The sequence below is a fragment of the Podarcis vaucheri genome (genome assembly GCF_965113315.1).
Source record: "Podarcis vaucheri genome assembly, chromosome: 10".
Taxonomy (NCBI): domain Eukaryota; kingdom Metazoa; phylum Chordata; class Lepidosauria; order Squamata; family Lacertidae; genus Podarcis; species Podarcis vaucheri.
The window spans coordinates 43,179,280-43,190,538 of record NC_138748.1 but is presented as its reverse complement, the minus strand read 5'-3'; the positions used below and the strand labels follow the sequence as shown (position 1 = coordinate 43,190,538).

Here is an 11,259-nt window from a genome sequence, read left to right as displayed (position 1 = left end):
TGCAGGGTTTCTGATGGGGTTGTTCCCAACCTGGACACACCAGGGATTGAACATGGAACCTTCTGCATGAAAAACACGTACTCTACTACTGAGATCAGAACAGAACTCAGTCAGTTATACTCAGCTGGTGGAAGCAACCCCTCTTTTTTGTTTCTGAAACACTGCTGGGGAATCCCAAGAGAGGAAACAAAATAGACAGTTTGCAGGGGGCAGGTTAGCAGGGATCACTTTTCTTGATGGGCACAACACCTCAAGTTTTCATTGCATAGAGCATCCTATGTCCTTGAGCGATGCCTAGGCTGACGCAACATTTTACTTCCATCTTGAACAGGAAGACTGGATAAGCGGGGAAGGGACAACTCGAGTTAATATTAAACTGGCTGAAGCTGTTCTCCCCCCCCCTTCCCTTGGCTACCATCTCCCCAACTATTTGCCCAACAGTCTGTAAAGAGCTTGCTGGCAAGAGTGATTAAAATGGATCAAGATGCCTTCTAGCTGTGTGTGCTCCATTTATTACAAGTCACCACAGAACAGACCTGCCTTTCGAAGAAGCCGACAGATGGTCCAGGCTATCAAAGGAGAACCCCAAAATGAGACCTCTCAGTTGGTGAGCACGCCTAGTATCATCCAGTTGATGCTGCTGGCAGCATTTCACATATATTGCTTCACCGGTGCCTTGGTTTGGGGTGGTACCCTCTTTTGAAACCCGTCTGGTTCTGTCTGAAGACTGCATTGCAGAATCATTTGCAAATAAACTTAACTCCTGGTAAGGGGGAAATGGGTGAATGGGAGTGGGTAGCAATCTATGCTATAGGTGAAAAGCTAAGGCATTCAGTTGCGAAACTGGATAGGTAGAAGCACATGTGATTTAGTGACAAATAATGTTATTTATTTGGAATTTATATCATAAGAGTTTGCCATCCATGGTGACTAACAATAAACAAGATGAAATAAGAATTAATGTGATTGTGACCTGTTGCCAACTCATATTTATTTTATTTTTAAATATTTGTACTTACAGTTCGCCTTTCACTGAACTATCTCAGGGATGGCTGTCCACTTGGTCACTGAATATCCCCATTGAAGCCTCAGTAGATGACATTCCCTCACCATTTGCACTGGTCTTCCCTGCAGTGCTGTTCTAGGTCTTGCCAGGATAACGTGGACAAAGAGTTTTGGAATCTGCTAAAGCATACATATTTATTCATAGGTCATTGTGTGTCCTTCACCTCTTGTTGGGTGATGTGAATCATATTACGATGTGCCTTCAAAGAGAGTTCTATGAAAGCAGCCTCAAAAGAGCTTGAAATGTGAGGAACGAAATACAGCGTGTTTTGTGTATGCCAAGAACGGCATTTTGCCAAGCTCTATTCATGTTGGGACACCTGGTGTTTTATTATATAAATTTCCATAGCCCAGATTTGAATAAAAGTGAAGTTTTTCAAAATGTATGTGCCTATCTATTAAAAATGAAAATGCCAATTCCTCCGAGGTTGAATTCTGAGGAGAGGAGGCTTCATGAACACATAGGTCCTCAGACACGCATATACCCAGACAATGAGATCTCCTAGGAAATTTTATTATTTAACGAAGGACAAAAAAGTACAGACCAAATGCACTTGGGGTTCCTTAGGCATGTGCATCCCATGTTCTCGTAAGGCCTACACCTCTTTCACCTGTATAATCCCCAACCTAATAAATTTATGCCTGAACACAGTTGTTATAGCAGGAACCCAATAAAGGTACCAACCATATTTCCAGAAGGGCAGCCATCTTTGTTTGCTGCAGTCCAAAACAATGAAGCGTTCTTGTAGCATCTTAAAGACGAAACAGTTTATTGTGGCATTTGCTTTCCTGATACTAAAATTCACTTCAGATTTCTCAAGCCCAAATGAAACAAAAGCAACATTTTATAGAACAGATGTGCCTATCTATCTAAAATAAATCTGGCCAATTCCTGACACAACTGAAGTGTGAGGGGAGGAGGCTAATCTAGGAAAGCAAAGACTTAAAGACTTTTTAGACTTTTAAGGTGTGTAAAGGAAATGAACTGCTCTGTTGTATTGTACAATAATACAAAATCTTGATTTGAGGATTAAGAGGTTAACTTGTTAAGCCTAAACTGTCCAGAAATCCAATTGGAAGGAAAATAATCATTGAGAATGTAGTGCTTTGCTGTTGGGAAGAAGGTGCAGTACTTTTTTGAGGTTTCATGGATTGGGATAGGCAGGAATTAATGTAGCTCTAGGCTGTATCTGCCAGTGACATGCTTTGAGAGTTAGATCAAGGTGGCATCTGAGAATGGAAGAATAAATAACATATAGTCTGCCTGGAGGCTGTATAGGAAAGATAGGAAAAGTAGATTTGTATTTAATCCTTTGTTTATTTGGTCTTCTGCTCCAAGTGGGAGGCAAGCTGTGTATGCTGTTCCTATATTACCGTATTTTTTGCACCATAACACTCACTTTTTTCCTCCTAGAAAGTAAGGGGAAATGTCTGTGCGTGTTATGGAGGGAATGCCTACGGGTGGCATGCCTACGGATTTTCCTCCTCTAAAAACTAAGTGTGTGTTATGGTCGGGTGCGTGTTATAGAGAGAAAAATACGGTAAATCTTTTTACTAAGTACGTACATTAAAAAAAAATCTTAGTAAACTGTTAATCTAAATTCATAACTTTGTAGTCTCAATTCTTTTCACCACTTCATGCTTAAGCCTAGTTCCACAATGCTTTGAAGTGTCCTTGAGGGCATTTTAGGCTGTTTGGTGAGAGACAACCAAGGGGGGAAAAATTATTTCACCTGGTGGCAGTGGAAAGAAGCAACACGTGCAATCACTTCACTGGATACAATCTCCTGTGAAAGGTCCAGAGGGAAATCATAGAACTGTAGAGTTGGAAAGGATCCCAGGGGTCATTTAATCCAACCCTTGCACTGCAGGAATCCCTGGCAGATGACCATCTAACCAGTGAAGAAGAGTCTACCACCTTCTGAGGGAGCCAGTTCCACTTTAGAACAGCTCTTACTGTCAGAAAGTTCTTCCTAATGTTTAGTCAGAAGCTCCTTTCTTGCCATTTGAATCCATTGGCTCAGGTCCTATCCTCTAAAATACTTCAGCTGTCTCTGCAGCCGAATGCTGGTCCCACCTCCTCTCTTGCCCCATAATTGCACCACCCACAATCCTTCAGATGAGGTAAAGAGCTTGCTCTGTGATCCAGCCACCGCCACCACTTCTGCAGGTTAAATTATTTGACAAAAGGTTCCCCAGGGCCTTGCTGCCATGCACTCCCAAAAGAGAACTCACTGATTTTCTGGATGGGATCCATTCATTCCCCTACAAAGCCACACGCTGTGTGAACCTGACTTTGTTAATTCCTGTGTCATTATCTATGCACTTGTAAGGTTGTGTTTTGTTTGGAAACAAGAGTGGGGATGCGTGATGATAAATTTCTGTGTTGGGCAATCTCCTGCTGCGAGGGTTGAAGCGAGAAGCCTAGCAACAGTGGAGCCTGTTTGTTATGGGAGCATCAGGAACGGCATCAGGCTGTGCAGAACAGAGAACAAGCAGTGGCCCAGTTCAAATTCACAACCTGGTGCTTCCCCCAGTTTGCTTCTGAAATAAGCACCTTCCTGGTTGCTTCTGTGGTAGCACCATGTGAAAAGTCAGCATTTGTATATGCCAGCCTTCCCCAACTTTGCACCCTCCAGATGTCCTGGACAACATCTCTCTTTGCTGGCTGTGGGTTGTCATCCAAAACAGCTGGAGGAGGCCAACTTGGGAATGGTAAACAGCTAGGGCTAGGTTTGTACCAAAAATGGGAGATTTAGGTCCATTGTGAGATCCATGCACCAGAGGTTGACTCCAATTCTAGGCACACCAAGCAGAGGAACATGTTGTGTCCAGTCTTTGTTGTATCAAAGCATCATAAGCAGCATTTGCGCGTAACAACAAGTCAGACTTATTGTAGTTTATTAATGAATGAGCAATAGGCTGGTGCACACTCTCCAATCTCTCCCACTTTGCTTTTCCCTTTGTGTGAGTTGGGTTTAGACAAGCCAGGAAGATTTGGCTTCCCAATTTCTTTGAATTGGGAATTATGGCTTGTTCAATCAATCAATCAATTCTTTATTGCTGCCCAAAAGACCCAATAGACAAAATTCAGTGCATATAAAATACATTAAAAAGTACACAATCTACTTGGACAAATCATTAAGACTATGCTTTTTTCAGACTTTTGTCTAATGCAAATTTATCTCTGATCCTGACCACCTCAGAAAGAAATTTGACAATGGCCAAAGTCACACTGGGAATTTTAATGTCTTGTAGGAACTTGGCATAGAATTGGCAGGTTTTCCGGGTAGATTTGCCATTAGTGGATTAATCAAATGTTGTTGGACCTGCTTATATATTCTACAGGACAGGAGAATGTGCTTCAGGCATTCTGCTTCCTGGTTAGTACAAAGACATAATCATGTGAAATAAGGGACACCAGCAAATCTATCTCGGAACATTTCAGAGGGAAACACATTAAGTCTGGCCTTAGTAAAAAGTCTACCATAATTGGTGGCTGGCAAATTCTTTAAATATTCAACTGTGTAAAATGACCTGGCATAATGTATATTCACAGCACTTGGTGAGCAGGATGAGAATGAGGGGGCCCACAGATCACAGAAGGCAAAACCCCACAGTCTTTGTTTTACTGATTTTAGGGCAGTGTCATAACCCATATGTACGAGAAGGTCTGAAGACAAACCAATTGAAGCAGCTTTTTTGGGCAACGAGCTTGGACCAACAGCTTAAGTACTAATCCTGAGAAAAATGAAGGAGTAACCCTGTGCCCAATTTAAAAACACTGAACTTGCACCAATATTTGAAGCCTGACCACCAGGCCCTTGTCAGCAGAGGGCATCCCCCAGTTTCTAACAGTATGACTGAATTTGGAACACAAGCTCCTTAACAAGACATGATTGCCAGGTGATTTGTTGCTGGCTTGCTGGCTATGACTTATTAGGGAGCAACACATCGCAATCCCTAGTTTGGGTGTAATAGGAAACCAAGGTTTCCTGGCTTGTTTGTTCCCCTTGCGCTGGAGAGGAGCAAAGAGGGAGAGAGAAATGGTGGCACAGCAAACAGTGGTTTGATAGAGAAGGACAACATGCTGCTTGCTGACTGTAAACCATGACAAATCAGAAAGTCTGGCTTATGTTATGAGTCTACACACATATTTCCTACTCAGTGTTGTGAAATGAAAGCCATCTCTTGCTATTGTGGTGAACCACCAACTCCAGTCACACTGGTTCCTTTTTGGTTTGCTAGATCAAACCTTAAATAAGAAAGCTGATTTTCCAACCCATGACTGACATTTCTACAAGGCTCCATGGGCAATGCCACTAAGAAGGTGCACAAGTCACACTCTCCCCTGACACATAATCACACTCTTCCACACTCTTCACAGCACAGTTCTTCCTGTACCTTCATGATAGGCAGCACTACCCTTTCTCAGAGTTTGGTGGGAAATATCCCCTAGAAAGCAATGCCCCCCCTTTTTCAATCCCCGTTAAGGATCCATGATAGTGAGTCTCTGACGAGTGGCAGGCAAAAAAACGTGTCAGCAGTATATAGGTTTTATATGCGACAAGAAATATTAACAAATGGCCTTAAACCGAAAGGTTTGCTAGAGAAGGACAAGAATGAAGTGAAGAACAAAGGGAACTGTATAAAAATTTCTTCCAGCCCTTGGCAGTTCCCTTTTTGAACAGTTTATTACTGCTTTCATTGTTGTATTCCCATTTATTTTTATTTTTTGCATTTGTTTAACCACCGGGAAAGGCAGAAGAGGAATGTTATATTGGGCAAATGTTCAAACACAATGTTCTGGTTAATTATTGCAGCAGTTTGTCTTGTCCTTTGACTTGGCCTTTCCTGGCGAGGGGAAAAGAATGATATATTTTATTTACCACCCCGCCAACTTTCCCTTTGATGCATCTCCATGCAGAACGGTAGTGGAGTCCTCTGGTTTCCGGTGGATGCTGACCATTCTGGGATGTGCGATGTGATGAAGACGTGAGCTACAAACAAGAGTCGTGCATCGAATTGTGGAGCGACATGCATGCCGGTTTCACCACGCATGCTGGCCGAGTTCTGTCAGGATGCAGAAAACAGAGGGCCACAGCAAATGGGCAAGTTCTGTCAGGAGCTGCAGACGATCCCTCAGCTCCGGTGGCCAAGCTTCCTTCCAAATTCCCTCGCTCTCTCACAGAACCCAGCAGTGCCAGCCGAGAGGAGGGGGTTGCTCTGCCAAGTCAACACTAAGTGCTCCAGCTTGACAAGGCAGGCCGCACCTCACAGGCTGCTTGAATATTTCAAAGGGAGGGGAGATTGAGGAGGAGGTCTGCTCTAGACAGTGACTTCCGTCTTGCTGTTGGTGGAGAAGGGCCGCTGCTGCTGGGCATAGTGGGTGGGCGTCTGGCTGAAGACCTCTGGGAGCTTCTCGATGCTGAACTGGCGCTTGGTGGTGTAGGCCTGCCGTCGAAGGTCGGGGTGGTTGGGATCCCACCCTGGTTTGAAGGCCGGGCTGCCTGCCAGTGTGTGGGCACTGGCTTTCATCACTTTGGCCTTCTGTCCTGGTGTTGCCAAGCCGATCAGAGCACAGCCGTCCTGAAAGGGAGAAATGTCTTTCTGGTGTAGCGTCAAGGGAGGGAAGGACAGCGTGGCTGATGACGGCATGTCCACCACAGGAAACCGCTTGTAGAATTCCTCAGGAGCACTTTCTGGAAGGGAATATATGGAAGAGAGCAGAAAACGAAGGGCAAAACGTTCTTAAGGTTGTGATGGCTCTCCTGACAGCTCTGTAACCATCTAACCATCCTGCTTGTGAGTATCACTAGAGGGTTAGGGATGTTAAGTGTTAATTAATTCCACCTGTACATAAGCAGGAGAAGGTTAATGTCAGGTCTGCCGAAAGCTTTGGACACACACAGTCTTGGTTTGTGTATCAGGCTAAGCTAAACCACACATTAATCCAGGATTGTTCAGGTGCTCAGCTAAGCCATGGTTTGGCTTGGCAAGTTGTCTGAACCCATGTTTGTGGTTTAGCTCTCCTGAACAAGCCACAAGCTGTGAACCATAAGACAAACCTTGGTTACAAATTGTGGTTAGTCTAGAGATGGCTGAACCGTGAGCCCAGATTCAAAGGATATGCCAAGCCAACCCATGGCACAGCACAGCAGCAGAATGAACAAGGGGGAGCAAAGCAGCCACAACCCCCTCTCCTAGAGCTCAGAGGTTTGTGCAAAGTGATGGTTTGGCTTAACATGACAGGCAAGCCAAACCATGGTCAACAAAATGGTAGATTTCAACAATTTAGATAAGAATGATACAAAGTCTAATATAAAATTACATCAAAGAGCAAACATGCAGGTATTTTGACATTGGCAGGAAAAGCCATAATTGTTTTGAACACCTGTGAGTACAGCTAGATAGGCTTTGGCTTTCTGCATAGGCCTTTATTTTAAATAACTTTGTTTGTGGTTCCCATAACAACGAGGCCTTCTTGAATAGGTTAAAAGCTGAAGAAATAGCTGGGAGTGATTTGAGGTGCTCACCCCTTCTCTATGTCATAGGCGGGTCCATGGAGGCTCTCCAGCTGTTGCCTGTTGGTAGAATCCATTGTCATGCCTTAATCCAGCCTTTGCCAATCTGGTGTCCCCCCAATGTTTTGAACTACAGTTCCCATCCACCCCCGGCGTTACACAGCTATGCTGACTGAAGCTGCTGTAGATCAAAACACCTAGAGGGCACCATGCCGTCAAAGGCTGTCTTAAGGCCTTCAAAACTCTTCCAAAGTGTGAGGAATAATAATTGTATAAAGGGGTGATTAATATTTGTTAAAGGGCAACTAATCCACGTTAAATTATTTTTGTCATCAGCTCTTAGTCATCTGCTCTGTATTCAACACCCCCACTGTAGTTGGGCCATGAGACTCACTCTGTTTGCCCTCAGCTCATGACTTATTCATCTCTCCAAAACAGCTCCCTTTTCTGTCTTAGCTCATGTTTTTCTTCCCCTGCAATCACTTTCCTTTCTTTCCCACCTCATTCAATCTTCCTCCGGCATTAGTGAAATCCAGCATTTACTACTAGCGATGGGCGAATCTGTGAATTTTGGTTTCTCTCAGTTTCTCATGTTTCACTTCTCCACATTTTCACAGCAGCTTGTATTTTTAAAGCAACAACAACAACAACCAAAGTCCTTGTTAATATGCATCAGCATTTACATATGAACTGCTAATATGCACGTTTTCGTATGCAATTTTGCCTAAACACATTTTTCACAACACAATTTCCCATAATATAATGCATAATTTTATCCACTAATATATGCTTTTTATGCACATGTCCCCCTAGTATATGAACTTTCATCACATTGCATGGCTGGAAAACTGCACTGCAAAACTGGAAAAAGCATGAGTTTCAAAAGGTGGCAGCATTCCAGTTCATGTGTTGTTTTGGAAAGTGGAATGAGGTTTATCTTTAAATGCGACCTGAATCTAGTTTCTCCCCATTCACCAGCTACTATCCAGCAAAATGGAAGGCCAGCAACATGGTGGGGAAAACTTGGTCCAGCCCAATGGTCCCACTTCCTTGTGGACCTTACAACACCCCCCCCGCTTCATACATGTCAGAGGCCATCTAACCTCTGCACAGAAGGCTACATTCTGTCAGAGGTTCCTAGGCACACCCCATGCAAACACCTCTCCATCAAGGCAAGCAAGAGACATTGCAACAGTTCAAGAACACATTGCAGCTGGGCAAAAACACCTGAGGAGGGTGTGAAGCCTGCCTAGGGAAGGGGCATGGTCTGGACTATGGCCAGACAGAAAAGCTTGACCCATGTTTTGGCTCCCAGGCCTGAGGTTCCCCACCCCTAGTCAACAAAGACACAATAATGATGTCACCCCATACACAGCAATGGGCAGATAGGCATGAGTACATGGAGATATATCATACCACACTGGGGCAACCAGCTCTCACAGCCTTCCTCCAGCAAATGCCAGCCTTACTTTGCCCGGCAGGAGACGCAGTGTCGCAAAACCTACCTACAGCCTTGAGAGTTGCATACTTGGCATAGTCGGGCGCTTGGTGTGGCAGCGTGCTTGCCATTTGCAGCCGGTTGTTGTGTGAATGCGACAGCCCAATCTGTGAGATGCTGGAGGGGTTAACCACAGCGTTGTTCAAGTGGTTCTTGTCTGGAAGCAGAAGGAGGAGGCAAGGTAAGGCTTCAGCACAATCCGCTCAGTGTCCTAGGCCCTCCCAAGTGCGAGGAGAATTGCAAATTCTGTTTCCCAAGAAAGTGGACCTCGTGCCAGGCAGAGAGATGGTGAGGCACAGCAGACAGACTTCTGGAGGTAACAGCAGTTGATGGAGAAGGACAAAGACCTACAACCCACCTCCAACGCCAGGTCACCACCTAGAAATTTCATCGCAGGAGGTTGGAGTAGATGACCCTTAGGGTCCCTTCAAACTCTACAATTCTACAATTCAACAGATGAATTCTTTTTAAAACGCCTCAAATACGTGACAAGAAAAGATGTAAACCCTAGTGGCTGGATGAAGTTGTCTGACTATGTCTGTGTGAATGAACTGGCATTAGTAGCTATATGGCAAGGGAGGTTGAAGGCAAAGCTCTGTTAGGAAGAGAAACAGAATTTGTTGCTCTCTCCACCTCTTTCTTTCTCTGGCTGGGTTTCTACCTTTACCATTCTTCTGACAGGCAGAAATTCAGCAGGTGGGGAAGATGTGAGTCATTGGAATGAATGTGCATCGCTAACCTATATCCATAAATTTCACTGGGTCTACTCTATGATTATGATCAGCATTGGAAACAACCCAGTGTAATGGATTGCTTTGTGGTCATTTCATTCTGCACCAGGTAAAGTATGTTTTAGCCCCCCAATCCCCCTCCCCCCCACGACTTGTCCCAAAGGTGGCAACCTAGGCTAGGGGCTTCCCTGGAAACCTAGTGGGGAAGCAAGATCTCTTGGAAGGGTTAATGCTGTGAACCCCTCCATCTTATGCTTAGGCTGTATACAGTGGTGCCCCGCAAGACGAATGCCTCGCAATACAAAAAACTCGCTAGACGAAAGGTTTTTCCGTTCGCGATTTGCCTCGCAAGACGAATTTCCCCTATGGGCTTGCTTCGCAAGACGAAAACGTCTCGCGACTTTTTTTCTTTGACTAAAAACAAAGACATGTTTTGTTTATAAAGTTAATTTATTTTCCCTTAAATTTTTGAACTGCTCTTTACAGTATGTGTGACTTTAAAGAGCAGTTAATAAACTGTTGTTGTACCAAATTTGGCTTTGTTTGGACTTTTTTTGACCATAGGGACGCATTAATTGATTTTCAATGCATTCCTATGGGATTTCGTGCTTCGCAAGACGAAAAATTCGCTAGACGACAAAAATTGCGGAACGAATTAATTTCGTCTTGCGGAGCACCACTGTACATGTCTAAATAAGACTATATATGCTAAAGAAGCCACAGTCTCCATTGGCCTTCAATCCAAGGAAACTGAACCCTGGGTAAGCAAAGGAATCTCTGAAGCCTCTTGCCACTCAGAGACTGGGATGAGCAGAACAGCAACACAACAAACAACCTTTGAAACACAGGAGGAGGCTTTCCATAGCTTATTGATTTGCTTGCGTTCTGTAATTCTTTTCTCACCTCACCACCTGCTGCCGGTTAATCTTGTGACAGCAAAACCTTTCGGGCAGAGTTTGTGCCTTTTGCAAAGCATGTCGGGGATAATGGATCCCAGTCTTAATTAAGGATTTGGGGGCCCGGCAGTATTAGGCGATGGCGATTGTGACGACGATCTGAATGATACCCCTGGCAGTGGCTGCCAATGTAGTTATCGCTCAGATTTCATTCTTCAGGGCCTCAAGCGAGTGACACTCGTCAGTTCTCACTTCAGTTAACCAATGTTCAAAGGTGATAGGGAGGGAGGCAGGGAGAGGAGGGAGGAAATCTGTATTTAAACTGGGACAAGTGTCATGGGCAAACAAGAGAGGAGGAGACAGAGCGCTCTCTCGGCCCCAGGCAGAACTGAGTCACAACACAAAGAGAAGCAGCAGCAAACCATCCCCCTCCATCAGCTGGATGTAAATCGGAGCAGAGATAGCCCCTTGCCTGCCAGCCCCCCCCCACTGCAAGAATTAGCAAGGAAGAGATTGTATGTGTAAAATGTTTGGGGGAAGTGTGC

General features: G+C 44.5%; 1 protein-coding gene and 2 long non-coding RNA genes across 3 annotated transcripts in view; 2 read left to right on the top strand and 1 right to left on the bottom strand.

Annotated features, from left to right (window-relative positions):
- On the top strand, window positions 1–1,447 carry LOC309542553. Its single transcript, XR_014224292.1, has 2 exons — window positions 1–766; window positions 1,022–1,447. It is a non-coding gene; the product is annotated as an uncharacterized lncRNA (long non-coding RNA).
- Window positions 1,448–2,352: 905 nt separating this feature from the next.
- LOC309542545 lies at window positions 2,353–2,780 on the top strand. The gene is made up of 2 exons (XR_014224291.1): window positions 2,353–2,426; window positions 2,598–2,780. It is a non-coding gene; the product is annotated as an uncharacterized lncRNA (long non-coding RNA).
- Window positions 2,781–5,607: 2,827 nt separating this feature from the next.
- The window catches only part of SHISA8 (shisa family member 8), a 30,755-nt gene continuing 25,103 nt past the window's right edge, over window positions 5,608–11,259 (bottom strand). Inside the window, exons 3-4 of the mRNA XM_082241398.1 lie at window positions 9,095–9,244; window positions 5,608–6,767 (exon numbers count right to left, since the gene is read on the bottom strand). Of these exons, the coding sequence (XP_082097524.1) occupies window positions 6,394–6,767; window positions 9,095–9,244 (524 nt within the window). The 3' untranslated portion in view covers window positions 5,608–6,393. The remainder of the gene's footprint in view (window positions 6,768–9,094; window positions 9,245–11,259) is intronic.